Source organism: Lygodium microphyllum, chromosome 29 (genome assembly GCF_053477565.2).
Source record: "Lygodium microphyllum isolate KBCC chromosome 29, Lygodium_microphyllum_v1.1.10, whole genome shotgun sequence".
NCBI classification, from domain to species: Eukaryota; Viridiplantae; Streptophyta; class Polypodiopsida; order Schizaeales; family Lygodiaceae; genus Lygodium; species Lygodium microphyllum.
The window spans coordinates 66,755,305-66,779,496 of NC_141163.1; the positions used below are offsets into that span (position 1 = coordinate 66,755,305).

General features: G+C 42.8%; 1 protein-coding gene across 6 annotated transcripts in view; it reads left to right on the top strand.

Annotated features, from left to right (window-relative positions):
* Nucleotides 1–18,559: 18,559 nt before the first annotated feature.
* LOC148010735 (O-fucosyltransferase 15-like) overlaps nt 18,560–24,192 on the top strand; it is a 37,173-nt gene continuing 31,540 nt past the window's right edge. For 5 of the 6 annotated variants that reach the window (XR_015689605.1, XR_015689604.1, XM_087672243.1 and 2 more), the window contains exons 1-2: nt 18,560–18,926; nt 19,008–19,369. Coding sequence is in view for 4 of the 6 variants with exons in the window: in XM_087672243.1 (XP_087528369.1) it covers nt 18,857–18,926; nt 19,008–19,369 (432 nt within the window). In the remaining 2 variants the exon portion in view is untranslated. Of the gene's footprint in view, nt 18,927–19,007; nt 19,370–24,192 lie in introns of those variants that run through there. The other variant, XM_087672245.1, reaches the window with a different exon arrangement.

Below are 24,192 nucleotides of genomic sequence, written 5' to 3' on the forward strand. Positions count from 1 at the left end.
ATGCAACATCATGTAGATCTCCCACGGATTTGATAGAATCAACCATATTCTTCAATATCTTCACAAAATCCATCAATATAACAAAGAAAGCAAAGGAATACACCATCTTTGAATGGAAATACATCACATAGTATTCATCTTCAATATCTTCATAGTCTTCTCTCTCAATCTCTCATATACAATCACTCTGTTTTAATAGATTTGGCTATCTCTGACTCTCTCTCTCTCTCTCTCTCTCTCTCTCTCTCCATCAATAATACATCATATCCTCACTACAATCTCTTATAATCACTCTCAATAATCCTTCTTAGGTCGTGGATACCCCTCCCAAGAGGTATGTCTGATATGAAGAGTCACCAGAGCCACTACAGTGTCCTTTCATAGCTCACTATTGTCACTTCACTCCAGTCTTTACTTGAGTCTTCAGCAGCTACTTCTTTCACTTCTTTTAGCTCTTTTGCACTTGTATTCACATCTTTCCAAGGCTAGAAAACTTTTTCAAGCTACACTCTCATCCATCAAAACACATATAGAAGCATACAGAATAGTCTTAGTGCAGTACCAGAACAGCTACAGTATAGTTACAGTACAGAGACAGAAGCTCTACAGAAGATCTACAGAAGGTCATCAAAACCTCATAACTCATACTCAAACCATTCCAAACTCTCAAAAACTATTCAATAAGCTTTCACAAGATCTCAATCTTCATCAGTCATCAATCCATCCCTCCTTACAGAAAGAAAACAGAACAAAACAGAAGCTATACAGAAGGTATACAGAACCAATCATAACCTATCAGAACATCATCAGAACCTCATATCTCTACTAATAAACATCATGAACTTCCAAAACACAATCAATATCATCCAAAACACTCTCAAACCACTTCCAAACCAATCAATCATCTCATAAAATCAACCATTCAGCTCTCAAAAACAACAAAAATCAGCCAAAAAACAGATCATTTGCAGCACTCAACATAGACGAAGAACGAGACAGCTCCTGGTCTGCCATCTCTCTGAATCTCACGAGCTGGTCTGGAGACATGCGTGCCATCATGTCTTGAAACTCCTCATCGCTCATCCCTCGACTCATCCTGAAAATGTCACCTCCACAGATAAAAAATGGTGTTAGAATAATCAATTTAAACTATACAAAGCACATTAATATAAATCATTTTTAAAAAATCCCTCTTAAAATGCATATCTTATGTATCTTTATAAGAGATCTAAACAACGAATTGAGTAATACAATTCTCCAAGAATGAAGTATCCTATGGTCCCATGTTAATCTCCTGACACAACTCTACATACACTGGAAGGTCGATAGACATGTCACCACAAAATAATGAGTCTGCCCCGTTCTCAAAAAATTCTTGGACTCCTGTATTTCCATCATTATTAGCCGATGCGGGCTCCAAGCTTGCGGCGGCCTCCACCCCTTGTGATATCGACCCCTCTATTTGCATATTATCTTCATCTATGCCCGGAACATCGCTTTGATCATATACTCTCGCACTTCGAGGAGTTGAAGGTATAACATACCACCATCAAGGTTGTCGGGGGTTTGGATAGAAGATTACATGTTCACAAACACGTACAAAGCGAGTTCAAACCATTGTGACATAAACCATATCGTATTACAATTAGCAAGCAAATGACTCTATGTACCTGTTCACAATGGGCCGGCAACACAAAGGTGTCGCGCAAATCCGTCCATTTTTTTTCGGAATCTATTTCGAGAAATCCAGATGGACCTCATCGAACTGTTGCTCCAACTCCTTCAAGTACCACTTTGAACCACTGCACATCGAATAGTATCATGGAGAAGCTACGGTAATCCATCGAAATAATACTTTGCAAGTTCCCAAAATACTCCATCTCATCCACAACCGTGTTCAGATCCATTGCTCGTCGCCGGCTCTCTTGCTCAAACCTTGCCATGACACCACAGTCCATTGTGGAGCGCATTTTGTTAATACGCTCTATGCGAAAATGTCGTCCGCGCGACCATGCTGCACTATATATTTTGTATTGTACATTGAAACACTCAAATTAGATGTTGCATATAAAATTTAGATACGATATATTCTAAATCCCTCATCACCTTTGGACTACATCCCCTCCAGAATTTCCACTCCTCCATTGAGACCTCTGTCCCTTCGCTGGATGCTGCGGTCAAGGCTCCATGCAACCATCGTGTTGACATAAACGGCGGCATCTCCTCCATGCCTTCGGGATATCGAATCGATCGATGACGCGTACTACGTCGGAATTCAGCTTGCGCTTCCTCTCGATCTTGCCTTGCAATTTGGTACTTAGTGAGCCACGTCTCCATGGAGGCATGGTGCAACATACAAAAGCGAATCACCTTCTCTTCCATTGAGGCATCCATTCCTTTTTCTACCCCATTTTCAACCACCACATCTCCAGTCAGTCTATCATCGTCCTTCAGCGTCTATAACATTTCATTATCTGGTTCCATCATTGGTAGCCATTGTGAGATATGCACTAACGCCTCTGACACCAACCAACCTTCGGCCATGCTACCTTCTGGCCGAGCTCATTGTCGCACAAAGCCTTTCAGGGTTTTCATGAAGCGCTCCAGGAAGAACATCCATCGCGTATGGACAGGTCCAGCAATCTCCACTTCGTCCACAAGATGCACAAGAAGGTGGACTTGTATCGTGAGCATGCTAGTGGACAGGTATTTCTCAAAGAGATAGACTGTCTCCACTGCTCCCCGCCTCGCGGATTCAATAGAGGATGTCTTAATCTCTTTATGTGAGATCCATGTCAAGATTGTGGGAGAGAAGGAAGGAGTCTCACTTGTAGCTTTCTTGCTTGCACAATGGGGGAATACACACAAGGGTGGAGGCTGAAAACAGTTTTCCTCTTCTTAGTTGTGTAAGCCAAAAGAACTGTCATACAAAGAAATAGAAGAACCCTATATATGGGTCTCAAACCAAACTCAACTAACTAAGGTGGCATACTAACTGAGCCACGAAGTAGAGTAGATAAGGATAGCTGTCATCTAGCTATTATTCATGGGCGGTGTACCAACCGCATCTACAACTGACAAGTCGGTGACATAAATGCACAACGGTCACCCTGGCATATCACGAGTGGAGCTCGATATCTCAACACTCCCCCTCGAGCTCAATCCCAATTCCTGCACACCAAGCAGGTCTCTGAACTTGCGCAACTTCTCTACGCCCAATGCCTTCGTAAATATGTCAGCTACCTGATCCTCTGTGCTCACATAAACTAGATCAATAAGACCTAGTAAAACCCTCTCCCGCACATAGTGATAATGCACCTCAATGTGCTTTGTTCTAGCATGATAGACTGGGTTATTTGCCAAGTGTATACTACTCATGTTGTCACAATAAATGACAAATGGCCCATCTATAGGCAGTTGTATATCATAAAGTAGCTTATGCAACCAAGCTACCTCACATGCAGCAATTGCTGCGCCCCTGTACTCAGCCTCTGTGCTGGATAAGGCAACTGTAGGCTGTTTCTTGCTGCTCCAAGTGACTGCAGCACTCCCAAAAGAGAACACATATCCACTGGTAGATCGTCTATCAGAAATGCTACCAGCCCAATCAGCATCAGTGTATCCATGCAACTGTATCTGAACCCCAGTCTCATAAAATAGTCCATACTGCAATGTGGACTTCACATACCTGAGTATGCGTCTAGCCGCATCCAAATGCGGTTTCCTTGGAGCTTGCATAAACTGACTTACCAATCCAACAACATAGCTCAAATCTGGCCTGGTAATAGTCATATAAATCAAACTTCCTACTATGCGTCTGTACATAGTAGGGTCTTCCAGAAGCTCACCTGCATCTGTGCTCAGCTTCATATTCTACTCCAAAGAAACTGAAATAGGCTTACAGCCTGTCATCCCATATTTGGACAGCATGTCCAATCCATACTGCCTCTGTAAGAGCTGTATCCCACTTGGTGATCTAATCACCTCAATGCCCAAGAAATAACGCAGCTCTCCCAAATCCTTCATCTCAAACTTCTGCTTCAATAGCATTTTCACATGAAGGATATCTTCATCACTGTCACCTATCATAATCAAATCATCAACATAAATGACAAGTAGCATAATACCTTTCTGTGTTTTTCTAACATAAAGTGAGAAATCTGCCTTGGAAATCTGAAAGCCAATAGTGACAAGATACTGTCCTATCTTGTCAGACCATGCTCTAGGTGCTTGCTTCAAGCCATACAATGCTTTCTTCAACCTGCAAATAAACTCAAGATGAACAACATGCACATAACCTGGTGGCTCCTCCATATACACCTCTTCTTGCAAATCACCATGCAAGAAGGCATTCTTTACATCCATCTGATGTAAAGACCATTCCTTTGATGTAGCCATAGCAATGACTGCTCTTACGGTTGCCATCCTTGCAACCGGACTGAATGTTTCTTCATAGTCAATGCCATATGTTTGTGCATACCCCTTGACTACTAATCTTACCTTGTATCTATTCACAGAACCATCTGCATTGTGCTTTACCTTATAAACCCACTTACAGCCAATTGCATTCTTACCTTTAGGCAAAGGTACCAATTCCCATGTAGCATTTTCTTCCAAGGCATCCATTTCTTCATCCATGGCTTTCTCCCATTTTTCTTTTCCCATGGCTTGCTCAAAAGAAGTGGGTTCTGGTTCCTGTATCACTTTGACTATATATGCATAGTGAGTGGCTGTAAATCCATCATATTTCAGCCTATCCACAGGATACCTAACTCTGGTTGACCTGCGCAAAGTAGGTTCACTCCCAGGTGCTCTCAAAACATCCCTGGTCTTCCTTACTCCAGGTATAACAATAGAAGGAATACCCAATTCATCATCAATGCTCTGTTCTGAGCCACTGGATTCACTATCCACATAAGAGTGACATGCATTCACATCAAACATGGGCTGATCTACCTTCTCTTTTCCTTTTCATGACACCTGCATACCACTATTTGCACTGCCTTGAGAAGATTCTCCTGATCTCAATCTGCCTGTCCATGGCGAAGAATGTGAACCACTGCTAGAGGACGCTCCAGGTCCACTAATATCTTGTGATTCCGGGTTTACCATTTTCAGCTCGTACCAGCTTGCAGCATTCATACGTGTTGGAGGTCATCCAAGAAAACCTTCCCTGAGTTCATGATCCTCTCGCAATAAAGCGGCGTGCCCTTGATATACCATCTTCTTCATGGTTCATGACCTTCGGGAGTCTAACTGTGGCCCACACAATGGACGTGCATGATAACCTAAGGTAACCAGACCTGTAAGGCGAGCCACGACCTAGTGAATACTTGATTGAATGAGATAAAATATAGATATTACCAGCGAGAACGGAGGTCTGCTCACCTGAGCACTCTGCCAATCCCGGAAAGTCATGCATCGTCCACATGAGAATGGCTCGAATGTTGGCTGACTACCGACCATCGCGCCTGCTCATATCTTGCACAGTGACCCCCTCCTCCCACAAAATCTTAAGCTCATCGACTAATGGACGAAGATACACATCCATATTTTTTACTTTGTAGCGGCGTGGGACGAGCAAGCTAAGGATGAGATGTCCTTTCCTCGTAGAAAGCCATGGAGGGATGTTGTAGTTGACAAGCACTATAGGCCACACACTGTAAGAAGTTGAGCGCAGACCGAATGGGTTCACACCATCCATTGCGAGACCGAGCCAATGATTCCTTGGCTTTCATGCAAAGCCTGGGAAGGTACAGTCAATGTGGCTCCATGTGCGCGAATCCGCTGATATTTATTGAACTCCATCCGTGGACCTATTCTGCACATGCCACATTGTGAAGCTTGCCATGCCGGGCGTGCGAAACATGTGGTTTATGTGGGGGATGAGCGAAAAGTGTCTGAGAACTTTTTGAGGGATGGTTTGCCCTGTCAAGATTGTGGGAGAGAAGGAAGGAGTCTCACTTGTAGCTTTCTTGCTTGCACAATGGGGGAATACACACAAGGGTGGAGGCTGAAAACAGTTTTCCTCTTCTTAGTTGTGGAAACCAAAAAGAACTCAAGTACAAAGAAATAGAAGAACCCTATATATGGGTCTCAAACCAAACTCAAACAACTAAGGTGGCATACTAACTGAGCCACGAACTAGAGTAGATAAGGATAGCTGTCATCTAGCTATTATTCATGGGCGGTGTACCAACCGCATCTACAACTGACAAGTCGGTGACATAAATGCACAACGGTCACCCTGGCATATCACGAGTGGAGCTCGATATCTCAACACTCCCCCTCGAGCTCAATCCCAATTCCTGCACACCAAGCAGGTCTCTGAACTTGTGCAGCTTCTCTGCGCCCAATGCCTTCGTGAATATGTCAGCTACCTGATCCTCTGTGCTGACATAAACTAGATCAATAAGACCTAGTAAAACCCTCTCTCGCACATAGTGATAATGCACCTCAATGTGCTTTGTTCTAGCATGATAGACTGGGTTATTTGCCAAGTGTATACTACTCATGTTGTCGCAATAAATGACAACTGGCCCATCTGTAGACTGATGCATATCATAAAGTAGCTTATGCAACCAAGCTACCTCACATGTAGCCATTGCTGCACCCCTGTACTCAGCCTCTGTGCTTGACAAGGCAACTGTAGATTATTTCTTGCTGCTCCAAGTGACTGCAGCACTCCCAAAAGAGAACACATATCCACTGGTAGATCGTCTATCAGAAATACTACCAGCCCAATCAGCATCAGTGTATCCATGCAACTGTATCTGAACCCCAGTCTCATAAAATAGTCCATATTGCAATGTGGACTTCACATACCTGAGTATGCGTCTAGCCACATCCAAATGTGGTTTCCTTGGAGCCTGCATAAACTGACTTACCAATCCAACAACATAGCTCAAATCTGGCCTGGTAATAGTCATATAAATCAAACTTCCTACTATGCGTCTGTACATAGTAGGGTCTTCTAGAAGCTCACCTGCATCTGTGCTCAGCTTCACATTCTGCTCCAAAGGAACTGAAATAGACTTACAGCCTGTCATCCCATATTTGGACAGCATGTCCAATCCATACTGCCTCTGTAAGAGCTGTATCCCATTTGGTGATCTAATCACCTCAATGCCTAAGAAATAACGCAGCTCTCCCAAATCCTTCATCTCAAACTTATGCTTCAATAGCATTTTCACATGAAGGATATCTTCATCACTGTCACCTGTCATAATCAAATCATCAACATAAATGACAAGTAGCATAATACCTTTCTCTGTTTTTCTCACATAAAGTGAGAAATCTGCCTTGGAAATCTGAAAGCCAATAGTGACAAGATACTGTCCTATCTTGTTAGACCATGCTCTAGGTGCTTGCTTCAAGCCATACAAGGCTTTCTTCAACCTGCAAACAAACTCAGGATGAACAGCATGCACATAACCTGATGGCTACTCCATATAGACCTCTTCTTGCAAATCACCATGCAAGAAGGCATTCTTTACATCCATCTGATGTAAAGACCATCCCTTTGATGCAGCCATAGCAATGACTGCTCTTACGGTTGCCATCCTTCCAACCGGACTGAATGTTTCTTCATAGTCAATGCCATATGTTTGTGCATACCCCTTGACTACTAATCTTGCCTTGTATCTGTTCACAGAACCATCTGCATTGTGCTTCACCTTATAAACCCACTTACAGCCAATTGCATTTTTACCTTTAGGCAAAGGTACCAATTCCCATGTAGCATTTGCTTCCAAGGCATCCATTTCTTCATCCATGGCTTTCTCCCATTTTTCTTTTCCCATGGCCTGCTCAAAAGAAGTGGGTTCTGGCTCCTGTATCACTTTGACCATATATGCATAGTGAATGGCTGTAAATCCATCATATTTCAACCTATCCACAGGATACCTAGCTCTCGTAGACCTGCGCAAAATAGGTTCACTCCCAGGAGCTCTCAAAACATCCCTGGTCTTCCTTACTCCAGGTGTAACAATAGAAGGAATACCCAACTCATCATCAATGCTCTGTTCTGAGCCACTGGATTCACCATCCACATAAGAGTGACCTGCATTCACATCAAACATGGGCTGATCAACCTTCTCTTTTCCTTTTCGTGATACCTGCATACTACTATCTGCATTGCTTTGAGAAGATTCTCCTGATCTCAATCTGCCTGTCCATGGCGAAGAATGTGAACCACTGCTAGAGGAGGCTCGAGGTCCACTAATATTTTGTGACTGCTGTTGTGAATTCTGTGCAGCATTATCATTTTGTGCATCTACATCATCAATCACATTTACTGGTTTATACCAGCTACTCATCTCATCAAAAACAACATCTCTGCTCACTGTAAACTTACGAGTAGAAGGGTTATAGCATCTATACCCTTTTTGCTGCTGCAGAGAGTAACCAATAAAGATGCACTTCTCAGCTTTTGGATCCAACTTGGATCTCAACTCATCTGGCACATGTACATAGGCAATGCAACCAAAAATTTTCAAATGAGAAATATCTGGTTTCCTACCAGTATACCTCTCCTCTGGAGTCATTCCATGTATTGCTGCAGTGGGAGTCATGTTCATTATGTAGACTGCTGTAGCAACTGCTTCAGCCCAATAAAAATCTGGCAAGTCCTTTTCATTGAGCATGGCACGAGATACCTCTCCAATATGCCTGGTTTTCCTTTCTGCAATTCCATTTTGTTGTGGGGTATGACTGCATGAATATTGCTGCTTTATGCCATGCTCCTGCAGGAACCTTGCAAACTCATTTGAGAGGTACTCTCCCCCTCCATCTGACCTTAGGCATTTTATCTGCAGGCCTGTTTCTTTTTCAACCATAGCTTTAAGAGTTTTGAAATGTCCAAAAACTTCACTTTTCTTTTTCATAAAATACACCCAAACTTTTCTGCTATAGTCATCAATAAAAGTGACAAAATAATGACAGCCTCCAAGGGATGCAGCTTTAGTAGTCCACACATCAGAGTGGATTAATTCCAATGGCTTCTCACTCTCTTGAACATGTCTAGGAAATGGTTTCCTTGCCTGTTTTCCAAACTGACAGGCTTCACATACCTTATGCATTTCTGCAACCTTGAATTTGGGCAATCCTGCAACAATATTTTGGGCCTGCATTGATTTAAGTCGATGTACATTAACACGACCAATGCGTGTATGCCAGATATCAATATCTGCAACTACACCGGTCCCATGTGCAAACATTGCTACACTCAATTCAGACATGTCTGCATCCAATGTAAACATTTTGCCCTTCTTCTTTCCTTTTTCTATCAAGCGACCTTTATTTTTCATATCCTCAACAAAGCATCCATGAGGATTAAATCTGACCTGCAAGCCCTGCTCAACCATTTGACCAACAGAAACCAGATTCTTGGTGATATTGGGAACATGAAATACATCGGACAGGTATTTCTTTTTCTCATCATGCATAGACAAAGGAAATTTTTCAATCTGCACAATAGGATGTGCAGTATCATCACCAGTCTCCACAAATCCTGGTTTTTCCATTTTCCTTGCATCCTCCATCCATTCTGCATGACCTGTCATGTGGTTTGATGCACCTGAGTCAACATACCATAGATCATTGCTTTTTTCTGCACTTGTCACAGAATTGTTCATGTGCTGCACCATAAACAAGTGCTCATTTCTGTCATCACCCTGTCTACTAGAAGATGCATAATTTCCTTGTTGCAGTTTTCCATTCATGATGTCATTCTGCTTTTTATAGCAGTCTTTAGCCATATGACCCATTTTACCACAGTAGTAGCATTCAACATTACTGTTTGCATTTTGTCCTCTTTGCCATCCACCACGACCTCTTTGGCTCCCCTTGCCTCTAGAGTTACCACGTCCTCCTCCATAGGACTCGTTTTCTTGAGTTTGTTGCATATTCTGATTTCTACCACGGCCTCCAAATCGGCTCCTCTACCTCTTCCAGTATTTGAGTAGAAGACAGCTTCTTTTGAAGTTCCTTCTGAAGAAGATGCACCACCATTTCTTTGCTCCTCAGAAATTAGAAGAGCAATCAACTCCTCAAAATCAGGAAATCTTTCACGAACTGAAATGGATGTCCGAAACTGTGCATAATCCTTTCCTAGACCATTCAAGGTCACAGAAACTAAATCATCATCTTCCACTGGCGACCCAATGGAAGCAAGTGCATCTGCAATCTTCTTCACCTTCATGTGGTAGTCATTGATGCTCATATTTTCTCTTTGCACATTATGCAACTCTTGCTTGAGCTGCATTTTCCTGGCTTGCGTATTTGTGCTATACATTTTTGACAAAGTATCCCATGCCTCCTTTGGCGTACTTGCATCCTGAATATGCACAATCATAGAGTCTGAAATGCTGATAGATAGCCAATACATAACTTTCCTGGCTCTCTCATGCCATGCTTTAAATGCCTGCATTTGCTGTTGATTGGGAACATCAGGAAGAACTGGTTCTTCTTCATTTCCTGCAACAAATTCCCAAAATCCTTTTCCCATGAGGAAATTCGTCATTCTAAACTTCCATGCTTGGAAGTTGTTCTTGTCAAGCTTTTCAGTGACAATCTGTGAAAGAGAATCAGACGCCATTACAGAACACTGCAAAAAATTCTGTCACTGCAAAAAACACAGCTTCACCTCACAAGGGCAAATCTGCAAAACTGGCGAAAGTGGTATTTGACCACAGAGTCACTTCCTAGTGACGATTTTGCATAAACAGGAACCAAGGATGATTCTGTAACTCCCAATGTCTCTGCGCACAAGCATACGATGCAATTTCTATAGTAACTTTTCACCGACCTGTAGAATAGTGGCTGCACAGCATAAAATTGGGCCTTTTCCTGAGTGCGTGCAGAAAACTTCCGCCTCCAAAACAGGCCCCGAAATGGCCTCAAATAAAAAAAACAAGGTCGCCGAGGGGCTAAAGCCCTCACCCGCAGCATATACTGCCCTCTTGCTTCACCGCGAAGGGCGTCTCAACCTGAGACAATGCACTCTTGCAATTTCCGGCTGTGCTACCTTGCAGAGATCTGCTCCCAAAACAGAAAATGAAAGCAACACTGCTCCTCTTACCAGAACACCGCGAGCTTGGCTTGCTTTCTTGAGCTCCTTACCACGAACAAGGCTCTGATACCATGTCAAGATTGTGGGAGAGAAGGAAGGAGTCTCATTTGTAGCTTTCTTGCTTGCACAATGGGGGAATACACACAAGGGTGGAGGCTGAAAACAGTTTTCCTCTTCTTAGTTGTGGAAGCCAAAAAGAACTCAAGTATAAAGAAATAGAAGAACCCTATATATGGGTCTCAAACCAAACTCAACTAACTAAGGTGGCATACTAACTGAGCCACGAACTAGAGTAGATAAGGATAGCTGTCATGTAGCTATTATTCATGGGCGGTGTACCAACCGCATCTGCAAAGTGACAAGTCGGTGACATAAATACACAACGGTCACCCTGGCGTATCATGAGTGGAGCTCGATATCTCAACAGGCCCTTGCAAGTCCTATCGATACCTGTGAGCACCACACTTTGGACATGTCTCTATAGTCTCGTATTCATCTCGAAACAGTATGCAGTCGTTGATACATGCATGGATGTTATTGTAGTCCATGCGAAGCTTCCGTAAAACATGTCATGCATCATCACGAGACTCAGGCATGGTATTTGCATGTGGTAATATATGATATTTCAATAACCTGAAAAAAATCATAAAACACCTTGAAAAAGCACAAATGTTTGTAATAATAGTGTCAAAAAAAAAAATCAATGAAGCCTATGTGCAAGGTACCTGAATAACTTGGTCACACTCGTATCGCTCCACCCGTATTTTACTTGCACACTTAAGAGTGCAAGCAATGTCTTCAACCGAGATACTCGGCACCCATCATATAATGGTATGGATGCTTCCTCTCTAGTCAGATGTCTCGACATCCATGGGAATCAATGCATCGATCATTGCCTCCATCTCAGGCTCCAAGATTGTAGGTAGGTCGGGAAGGTTGTCTGTCTCCTCTGGCATTAATGGTATAGATGGGCCTAGCGAGTGGTGGATTGGCTCCTGCAATCCATCCATCGCACGTCCACAAACTCTTCTAATTGGCCGCAAAGGGTGCACTCCCCCTTGGGTCAAGACATCGCCCCCTGGATAGAAAATTTGCCAACAAGACCCAATCTTATTGTGTATGGTTTTCAATTAGCTTGCAAGTATAATGCATGATTAATATTAACTTCAAATTACCATTTGCTGAAAATCTGCAATCGTCTGATCAATGATCTCAGATTGAAACTCGCCAAATCGTCGTACGTGTTCTATAGACAATTGGTGTTTTCGTCTAATTGCCAACTTGCATTGAGAGAAAGGACATGGGACACGCTGATTAAGATACGTCTCGCGATCTTGAACAATAAGACCTTCTTCGTTTTCCATCTTATCTACATTACAGCAAATGAGGCTTAAATGGATAGCTTTATGGAGATGTATGTCAAGTTGCAAGTTGACCATAAATCTTGCATTGTACATAGTAGTTGAGAGATTTATTGATGTTATATCTCGGCCCTATATCATGCTCAAGGATTTGTTTGTCCCGGTAGATAATTATTCGTTATTGTAAAAAACTGCACTAGAGAGCTTTGAGTATAAGTAATCCATTTATGAGCATCATTGAGGATCTCTTAGTCTAATAATAAATCAGTCTCAACAAAAAGAATCTTAGAAATGTGGTTTTTTTGTCCTAGGATCGCGTATTAAAATTAATGCCATCTATGAAATTTATCAACTATAGTAATAAAATTTGTTTCAATCAATTCTACTCATAGTCATAAGACCTGAGAGAAAATATCCTATGCTGAATTTAAGGGATTCTTAGCTAGGGTATCATTTTCTTTTAGTCCTTCTGTTGACTAGTTGGCATGATTTCTAATTTGTTATGCCTATAAAGTTAATACAAAAACAATGAATTATGCATATCACAATTAGATCCCCTACTTGGACATTATGAAGGACATGACCAATTTTAAGCCATCTTAAAGAGTCACCAATGTACGTGGCCCATGGCAAAGCACATTGCATACCATTATCGATAAGTCTATTATCGTGCATCTTAAATCTCCTAATTAGACTTTATAAAGTATATGACTAATTTTTAGCCCTCTTAAGGAGTCGATGTAATGGTACCTATAAGAAAAGCAAAGTGGATACCATTACCATAATCATGGATATGCTATCATTCCAATATATGTTATCTTTCTCTTTCTTTCCCTCTCCCTCCCTCTCTTTCTCTTTCTCTCGCATTTCCTCTCCCTCTCACAATATATCTTAACACTCTCCAAAAGCAAAAGGGAGAGGGGGAGAGAGAATGCACTCTCCCTCCCTCTCCCTCTCCCTCTCTTTCTCTTTCTCTCCCTCTCTCATTTCCTTCCTCTCCCTCTCCCTCTCCCTCTCCCTTTCTTTCTCTCTCTCTCTCCCTCTCTCTCCCTCTCCCTCTCCCTCTCCCTCTCTTTCTCTCCTTCTCTCTCATTTCCTCTCCTAAACAAGCAAAAAAGAAAGTGATTTAAACCTTTAATAAGCAAAAGTGAGAGGGAGAGAGAGAATGCACTCTCCCTCCCTCTCCCTCTCCCTCTCTTTCTCTTTCTCTCCCTCTCTCATTTCCTTCCCCTCCCTTTTTCTCTCCCTCTCTCTCCCTCTCCCTCTCTTTCTCTCTTTCTCTCTTTCTCTCTCATTTCCTCTCCTAAACAAGCAAAAAAGAAAGTGATTTAAACATTACACAAGCAAAAGGGAGAGGGAAAGAGAGAATGCACTCTCCCTCCCTCTCCCTCTCCCTCTCTTTCTCTTTCTGTCCCTCTGTCATTTCCTTCCCCTCCCTCTCCCTCTCTTTCTCTCCCTCTCTCTCCCTCTCCCTCTCTTTCTCTCTTTCTCTCTCATTTCCTCTCCTAAACAAGCAAAAAAGAAAGTGATTTAAACATTAAACAAGCAAAAGGGAGAGGGAGAGAGAGAATGCACTCTCCCTCCCTTTCCCTCTCCCTCTCTTTCTCTTTATCTCCCTCTCTCATTTCCTCCCCCTCCCTCTCCCTCTCCCTCTCTTTCTCTTTATCTCCCTCTCCCTCTCTTTCTCTCACATTTCCTCTTCTAAACAAGCAAAAAAGAAAGTGATTTAAACCTTAAACAAGCAAAAGGGAGAGGGAGAGAGAGAATGCACTCTCCCTCCCTCTCCCTCTCCCTCTCCCTCTCCCTCTCTTTCTCTTTCTCTTTCTCTCCCTCTCTCTCCCTCTCCCTCTCTTTCTCTCTCATTTCCTCTCTTAAACAAGCAAAAGAGAAAGTGATTTAAACCTTAAACAAGCAAAAGAAAGAGAGAGGGAAACTCACCGATGAGATATGGCGAGTGTGGGGTGGCTCCTCTTTGTGATGAAGGCTCCTCCTCTCCTTCGCGAACAATGGCAGCGGCAGCGGCAAGTCTTCTTCCTCTCCTTCTCTCACGATGGTCGCTCTCTCCCTCACTCTCGCTCTCAAAATACACAAGCCGCAAACACGAAATGAAACCGCGCTCGGTTTCGGCCCGCTTTTTTTTCCTGTGGAGCGTCACTATTTGCATCGCAAATGCGATGCAAATAGCGACGCTAGTAGCGACACCAATAGCAACACCAATAGTGACGCCACTACCCGCTGTTGCTAATCGGCGTCACTATTAGCTCAAATCCTTGTAGTGATTGTTACGGAAGATTACTGTAGCTTCTCCACGATACTATTCGATGTGCAATGGTTCAAAGTGATACTTGGGGAAGCTGGAGCAACAGCTCGACGAGGTCCATCTGGATTTCTCAAAATAGATTCCGAAAAAAAATGGACGGATTTACGCGACACCTTTGTGTTGCCGGTCCATTGTGAACATGTGCATGGACTCATTTGCTTGCTAATTGTACTACGACATGGTTTATGTCACAATGGTTTAAAATCTCTTGTACGTATTTGTGAAAATGTAATCTTCTATCCAAACCCCCGACAACCTCGTTGGTTGTATGTTATACCTTTAACTCCCCGAAGTGTGAGAGTATATGATCAAAGTGATGTTCCGAGCATAGATGAAGATAATATGCAAATAGAGGGGTCGATATTGCAAGGGATAGAGGCTATCGAAAGCTTGGAGCCAACATCGGCTAACAATGATGGAAATACAGGAGTCCAAGAATTCTTTGAGAACGAGACGGACTCATTCTTTTGTGGTGACATGTCTATCAACCTTCTAGTGTATGCGGAGTTGTGTCAGGAGATTAATATGGGACCATAGGATACTTCATACTTGGAGCATCCACTTACTCAATTCATTAACCAATCGCTTATAAGGGTACATAAGATATGCATTTTAAGTGAGATTTTTTTTAAATGATTTATATTACTGTGCTTTGTATGATTTAAATTGATTATTCTAACATCATTTTTTATCTATGCAAGTGACATTTTCAGGATGAGTCGAGGGATGAGCGATGAGGAGTTACAAGACATCTTCGCACGCATGTCTCTAGACCAGAACGCCAGATTTAGAGAGATGGCAGACTAGGAGCTGTCTCGGTTTTCGTCAAGGCGCTCTGCTAGATGTGCTTCAGCGCGATCGAATGCTTCGGCTTCGAGCAGACGATCTCGACGCTCACGACTTGGGCCAGAGGGAGGGAGTGCATCGGGATCAGGTGGATGCTGCAGAGATATAGAGGCAGTGAGCCTGCGGTCGATGCAGGATACAGGTGTGACTCCTTACTCTCGTGGCTCAGGTGGATACTGTGGAGACATGGACGCAGTGTCTCCATCTCGTCGTTCAGCTGGAGCTGCGTCACCTCCAGGATTTGTCACACCTGTGGGGATGTCTACTCCAGTTACTCCGGCTTTTGCGCAGCCATCAGCAGCAGGTGGCACCCCTGTGGGTGCCACTTCGAGAGATATTACCCCCGTCGGTACACCGGATGCACAGGGGTCTCCTTGATATGCCCAGGAGCGTGGACACAGATGGGAGAGGATCCATCTTAGGCAGACTCCTGGGGGTTATGGATATCTAGTCGATAGTAGGTCAGAAGCCATCATCATGAATGATGAGGAAAGAAGGGTGATGGCTCGCATGAGAGAGTTGTGCCAACAAGTTTTTCAGCACAACCTCTTGGATCATTGGAAGAACATACCGGAGGGGAGCAAGGACTACATAGTAGCATCCTTGCACGAGGAGTTTCCGGTGCCAGCCGCAATAGATAGATTCTCTACGGGCTGGATGATGGATTGCATGCGTGCATACATGTCACATAGATGATCCGACGCACACAAGGCAATCAAGAGTGGGGCTACAAAGCCAGAGTGGTTAGATGCAGACGATTGGCGCTGACTGAGGGAGGAGGCTGTAGATTCTCCAGGATGTTGGAGTCAGCAGCGTGAGGCGGCGAGGGCACGACTCGAGGTCGGAGTGGTCCATCATCTTGGGAGTGGCGGCGACAGGGCATATTTGGAGGACTTTGTAAGTTTTTCTTTTGTTTTGCTTGTTTATTTTTTAAAAATATTCTTTGTACTGACAATCATATTTCTAACAGTTAGCATTTTGTTTTCTTTGCAGCACTCCATTACAAATCGCGATCCGACTAGCCTTGAGACTCGATATGCAGAGAGGCACGGTCTTAGGGCATTGGTTGATCGATTGTATAGACACGGCGGCCTTGTAAGTCACTCATCTTTCTTGTCCATAGTTACCATGAGATATTTGAATGCATTATTGTATGGTGGACTGATGTGCTGTTTCTTTTTCTGCAGAGTCCGTTCGATACTCCTTTGCGGCGGGATGAGCTTTCGGGGGATGAGGATGCGTAGCTCGCCCTTGGATCCCTGGAGCTCACACACCTTCATTTTTGAGTCGCCTGATCTATGTAGACATTTTCTATGTATTAGTGATATCCTATCATGATTGTACCAATCGCTTTTTATATGCGATCATGTATTTATTCCTGCCACAAAATTTTTTCCCCTGTTACCGTCTCTATTAGCGTCGCAAATTTTACTGCTTGTGTCGCTATTAGTGTCGTTATGCACGTCGCAAACCGTCGCTGATAGTGACGCCAATATCGACACTGATAGCGACGGTTTGCAACGTGCATAACGACGCTAATAGCGACGTGAGCAGTAAAATTATTTTTGTGACGCTGATAGCGACATCAATACCGACGTTTGCGACGTGCATAACGACGCTAATAGCGACGCGAGCAGTAAAATTTGCGACGCTGATAGCGACGCCAATACCGACGCTGATAGCGATGGTTTGCGACGTGCATAACGACGCTAATAGTGACGCGAGCAGTAAAATTTGTGACGCTAATAGCGACGGTAACAGGGAATTTTTTTTTTTGTGGTAGAGCAGAGCCATACAAAATAGTTTTTGCATTACTGTGTACAATGCGCTTACAAACAGAAACAATGTATACTGAAATCATAAAACTGATACATGAAATAAATATATGATCGCATAAAAAGCGATTGATACAATCATGACAGGGTATCACTAATACATAGAAAATGTATGTGATGCTGATAGCGATGCCATACCGACGCTGATAGCAATGCCAATACCAACTGTTCTATGGCGTCGCCAATAACGACGCTTTTTGCGACAACGGGGGCAAATTTTGTTGTTTGCATTTTCGTCGTTTTAAATGTCGGTATAAGGCCTATATCTTGTAGTGTTTTTTAATGAATATTATTGTCGCTTTGAACGTCGGTGCAAGGCCTGTATCTTGTAGTGAGACCAACCTTGGTGAAGATTAAAAGAGTGAGAGAAGACAAAGATGAGAGATAAGGCCTTGCGATAAATTGAAAAGAGAGAGAGAAGACAACAAAGAGAAGAGAAGCCTTGGTGCAAACTAACCAAGACTCTCTTGAAGAGGACGAGAGAAACATAAGAGAGAAAAGAAGAAAGAAGACGAAGAGATATAAGCCTTGGTGAGAGAGAGAGAGAGAGAGAGAGAGAGAGAGAGAGAGACACACTGCTAAATTGCCAAATTCTTCTTTTGGAACATCATTGAGTTGCCACCACAATTGCAAGGTCGTAAATTGTTAGACAATGATATTGGCATTTATTTAAAAAAATTAAAGGAAATTTGTGGAGTTGACATGTTGGATCAAGCACTATCTGGTGCTTTGAAGTTCAGATTCGGTTCATTACTTTTAATATATACAAGATGCAAAAATAACATTGAAGTATGTAGTTGCTCTCTTCGTTATATGAAGTTTGACTTATTAAGGCAGTTTGCAATGGTTCGATGTGAAACATTAAGGGCCCTTCATTCATTAAGTTGACGAATGGGAACCAAACACGCAATTAATTGCTCTCTTCGTCATATGCAGTCTGAGTTAACAAAGCGCATCTGCAATGATACATTAGTGTTACGTTACATTACATATTAATCAATGGCCCTTAAGTAATGACGTATTAGTGTTGCATATTAGTTGCCCTTTTGCGTACCTGACACGCAAGACCATGCAAACCTTTCACGTTACGATATAGAAATTCTTCTTACTTGCACGTTCGGCCTGAGTGCGCCTTGTGCAACGGCCCAAAAACATACGTTTTCTTTGATTGACCACTCTCCAGCACGACACACACACACGCACACATACTCTCTCTCTCTCTCTCTCTCTCTCTCTCTATCGATCGATCAAAACCACTCTCTCTCTCTCTCTCTCTCTCTCTCTCTCTCTATCGATCGATCAAAACCACTCTCTCTCTCTCTCTCTCTCTCTCTCTCTCTCTATCGATCGATCGACCGATCAAAACCAGGAGGGAGATCATGAGCATTTGTCTCTTTGCAGTTGCCTCCACATTTCCTTCAGGATGGAGCATTCATCATCAACGAAAGCACTGACCTCCTCTTCTGCAGATGTGATTTCCTTTAATCCTGCAGGTGGGACTTCATATAGCCGCATCTGGGTCTTCTTCTTATGCTGTGGATCACGTGGGTAAGGTGGGTCTCCATTTGCTGCAGATGGCTCATATGGGCCTTCATTTGTCGATGGTGGGTCTTCACCAACAGAAGCGATCTCAGGTTTGGAGCAAGAGAGATCTGCAAAACCTCGCCCGAGCTCGTTCTCTCATCGTCGGTTCGTGGAAAGCACCCATGTCGGATGCCAGCCGGTGCCGCAAATTCGTGGGCTTGACAATCCAATCATGCTCAGGCCCAAGAAGCAGCACCGAGGATCAAATAGCAGACGTACTAAGAACGTTCTTGTCATTTTAGCCTCATCGCTTGTGGCTTTCTTTATCTTGGATTGTTGGTTTCTCACATGTTTCAGAAAGTTTGCATCCACATCAGATGATGGCTTGGACCTGCCCACTAATTTGGCCCTGGTATGAGATCTAGGCAGTGTTCATAAACTTCAGTCAAATAATTTTATTTTCTACAGGTCTGCTTAGATTCAACTATGGCTATAGTTGAAGCCACGTGAAGCCACACATTTACACTGGATTCTATTTCCATAATAGTACTATTACTATTACTATGTGATTCTGCTTGCTTGAGTGGGTCAATTCGTGTATCACTTGCCAAAATCAGGACAGTCGATCTAAGCAGCAAGGGAATATTAGAAACTATGCATACTTCCAAGAAAAGAAGACTCATTTTCTACGCAAGAAACATAGATGCATTATGCCCATCTTTATTTTGGGCTGATGTTGCTTCAAGGATGAAGTTCAAAGGTCAATAGAACTGAAGTCAGAAATTGCCTTTCTATACAGCCATTTAGTGGTGTGTTATAACCAACTATAATCTAGCTATGGCTTAAAAGAAGGATTTTCATGGCCAAGCAGTTGTGCCATGGAGACGGTCATGTTCAAATCCAACATACACGTGTTGATGGTGGATTCATTTTGAAAGAAGTTTTGTTAAATACATGCTTTAGGAAGGGGTAATTCTCTTAGATGTTACTTCAAGTTGTTGCAATGGTTCTTTTCTGTGGCAACCTGGTCGTAGAACTCAGGTCAGGAACTGCCTTTATACAAAGGCATTTAGTGGTGTGTTATACACTAGATCTGTAGCTTGAAAGAAATATGTTTATGGGCCAGAGTTGTGCAACAGAGCCAGTCATATTGATATGCAACATAAACATAAATGTGTTGATTATAGACTTTGACAAGGAGGTATTGTTAAATATGTGCTTTAAGAAGGAGTAATTATCCTAGTTCTTATATCAGGTTGGGCAATAGTCCTTCTCTGTGGCTTTGCAACCCTCAAGTCCATTGTGTATGACATAATAAACTTACACTTAGTCTGGGGTGTTACCAAGGTATTGAAGCTGGTAATGTCTGGACTCAACTTTGTATACTGATGACTTAGAACAAGACTAATGCACTGAAACTCAGAGCTGTCTAATTGATGCATCTACTGCATGATTGTTGAATTATCAGAAATGTATTCTGCTATGTTTGTTACTACATCTCAACCTTGTATACCAATGATGTATGAACTGGACTAATACACTGAAACTCAGAGCCATCTAACTAGTGTGTCTACTGCATAAAACTTAAATAATCAGAAAACATGTTTTCTATGTCTATTATGACATGAGAGCTGTCAACTTTCAAATGAGGCTAATACACAAACTCCAGGTGACCTAATACTCAAACTCGAGGCAACATAGTTAATGCCAATACTGCATAAATGTTACAACAATCAGAAATTCCATGTAATGGAGACAACTTCTATCTAGCATATGCATGTTTGGGACACCATCTTCACCTTCTTTGAGGATACAGAGTTAGACCCAACATTTGGACAGAGTATAGCTATCATTCTCATGGACTCTGAGAAAGCCCACAATGGAGTTTGCTAGGGTTTCCTAAAGGGACCATGGCTTGTTCAGCCTTTGCATTAGTAGTGGGCAGTGCCAGGTTTGTACAAGTCAGACAATTGTACTAAGGTTGATCATTGATGGGAGGTAGGGAGGGGAAGGAGCTTTGATTGGAGAGATCAGTCAAGCAGGACTGTCCAGTTGCTTCGTACTTTTTCCTGCTTTTTGGTAGAGCAGATGAATTACTTTCTCCACGTGAGCCACAAGTCTATGTTGCTTGAGGTTCCTATTGAGAGTGAGACAGTGCTTTCAGAATTGGCATATCCAAACAAAACAACCCAGATGGCATTCTGATGTTGGAGAGGCTACTTCTAGTCCTGGAAGTTTCTTGTATGATGGCGAGTTTGAAGATCAACAGGTATGAGTCAATTGGTATTCTCACAAATCTGGACCATGGGGTCTTGACTCTCATTTCAGTTGCAAGTGGGTGAGTTGCCGCAGACTATTTGGTAATTTGGTTTCCAAGTGAGACTTGACATCATGGAAGTGCAAGAGTTTGTCCTGGTGCCAGGCTCCATACCATGGAAATTGACCTTTTGGAGCATTGCTCACATTTCATTGGCTGGTAGAGTCTTAGTGTTCAACTGGGTCCTAGCTGTCTGGTGTGTTGCTCTCCTTTGGTGTTTTTGGACTTCATGCACGACCTAATATATGGTCCCGTCAGGTGTAGCTTGGACAGGTTGAGGAACTATGGCTTGACAGACTATCATTTGGTATAGGTCGAAGGGTGGCCTAGGTATCATTCATCTGGAGTATCAAACCCATGCCCTTGTGGGCAAGTTGTTATTCAGAGGGCTTACTCCAGGTGAGCAGACATTTGAAGCTTCTTCTTCAAGAGGGCATGCAGGGTTGCAAGCCCATTATAAGATGAATTAGCAGCCTTCCGTAAGATGGATTTCACAGCCCCTGTGACTCTTTCTTACTTCCTCTTTACAACTTCTTGGACTCAATGATGAAGAAAATGCCACATATCTCAGTTTTATAGAGCAGTCCCCCAAATGATGCATCCCAGACCCAACTCCAGGTACAGGAGAATCCTGCAAGTACTTTGAATTAGTAAAGGCAATGCTTCATTGTCTTCAAGCACTACCTAGGGCATTCTCAGCCCATCTTAGAGCACTCACTTGGCTACAAAGGATCCTTTCCTTCTTCCTTGTGTAGAACCCAGGAGGATATTGATAGGTAGCCTATCATTTAGAAGTTGGGCACACTTGAGTTGCTATGGATAAGAATGTCTTTACGGATAAGACTCGTTTTAACAAGTCGCATGTCACAACTTGGTCTAATCTTATGCAAATCTTATGCAACAAGTGCATGAGTCTTAGGTCTGTGGGACATGGTAGTCAGTTTGGAGGCTATGCTGCCCTGATCATATCTGTTAATGGAGGGTTTGCAATGCTAAGGAAAATGTCGAGTTAATTTAGGGATTACTCATAATTACAATACTTTTCCCTAGCATTTATTTGTTGGGGTTATCTCATTAACTGTTATGTGGTGAGAGATTGCAATCGATGTATCAATCTCAATCATGAGCTGTAGGAGTTTTCCATTAAGAAAGGGGATGATCTGAAAGTCAAGCCAGTGTGGTTACTTGCCGAGTTTGCCACCATTGGCTCACCAAAGTTAGATGATGATTAGATCATATTATTCTTAAACAAGTTGCCTCCTATACTTCCATTTTATGCAGCAAGTCATTTTGTTACCCTGACTACCAACCTTCTACAAGTATGAATGTCAATTCTTGTGTTACATAAGGTTGCATGATCAAGTCCACAAAAAGACTTCTCCACATTCTCAACTTTCCAAGAAGCTCTGGTATCCTCTTCTTTTAATTGGGCATAGGGAATTATTAAATAGGGGATTTTTTGGTGCTAATTTTTATAGTGTTTGGCATTTCTTGGCTGGCTGATTGTATTTTTAGGCCATTATGGTGCTGACTGACCTGATGCATTTTCAGCATTATTTTATGCCTATTTATTTGTGGGCTTCCTCCTCCTCAATCATCATTCACTTGCAAACTTCTAGTGTAGGTTTTGTTGGAGAGAAGGAGCCGGTGCCAATGTTCACACAGCTAGTGACTCGTTGTAGATGATTGTTTCATGTTTGGTATATGGATTCCATTTCCTAAACATATCTCTGAGTTTTCTCCTTTTCAGTGTTCTTCTATTTTCTTTTATCTCGTGTTATGCAGTCTATTACAGCAGTCTTCTACGCTTCCGTCATTGCACCCAGTTTTGATAACAGGTTGTATTTCTCATGAGCCTGCTGATATCAGCACTCTACATGGACCAGATTAGCTTGCATTTCTGTACAACCTGACAACAGCTTGCCGATCACACTCTTACATGTTGGACAACTTCCTCGATTGCCTTAACTGGCAGTTCCCTACCGCTGCCCTATCCATTTCAGCCCTGGTAGACAGCTGTCTTTTCAGCCTGATCAACCACCCTGCTGTTGTGATGCTCTGGAGGTCATAGTTTGCTCTGATACACTCATACAGGCTCCATTTTTGCTGCTTGTTCACTCCTATAGCTTGATCGCTGGTTATAGCACTCAAGATCTATCTAAATGGGTGTCACACTCCAACATCTCCCTTAGCCTGCTCCCACAAGAGCCATCGGCTGTTGGGCAGCTCTGCCTATGAGCATTTTGCATAGACATTCATTCATTTATAGCTTTCATTCATTTCCTTGTGGAGTTCCTTCTTTCTATTTTGTGTTTTTACACTTTTTTTTTGAGTTATTGTGTTTTAGTCGTGTTTGTACATTTTGTGTTTTCTTAGTGCAAACCCTAGCATATCTTCACACACAGTGGTGGCTAAAGCATCCACCTAAGATCCAACTTGCACGTGAGACACAATACAAGCTATATTCACAAATATGAAGGGACTAGACACCAGGCTCACTTCCTAGCCATAGAGCCAAACGAGCTCACCCTTGAGCATGGGAGCTAGCAGCACTATGGATCATGACCACGTACCAAGAACTAGCGTCCCATACCACCAGCCCACACTGTCTCAGTGTACGGGTGTGTTAGCCACCAACAGGCCAAGAATCCAAGAGTGGTGATAACGCAACCATGTGCACAACCGGGCCTTGAGTCCTATTTACAGGACTTGGTTGCCCTAACCCCAAAGTATCCTTAGTGTATTTGCACTAAGTCACTTCATGACCACTATGACCATGGCTACTAGTGCCCATTTAGATGTCCAAGGATGTAAGAATGACCCTTTCCTTAGGCTAAATTTCTCTAGGTCCTTTGGGATAAGGTGTGCTGGTACATGCTTAGGGTACTCCAGCTCATTCTACAAATAGCAATTCAGGC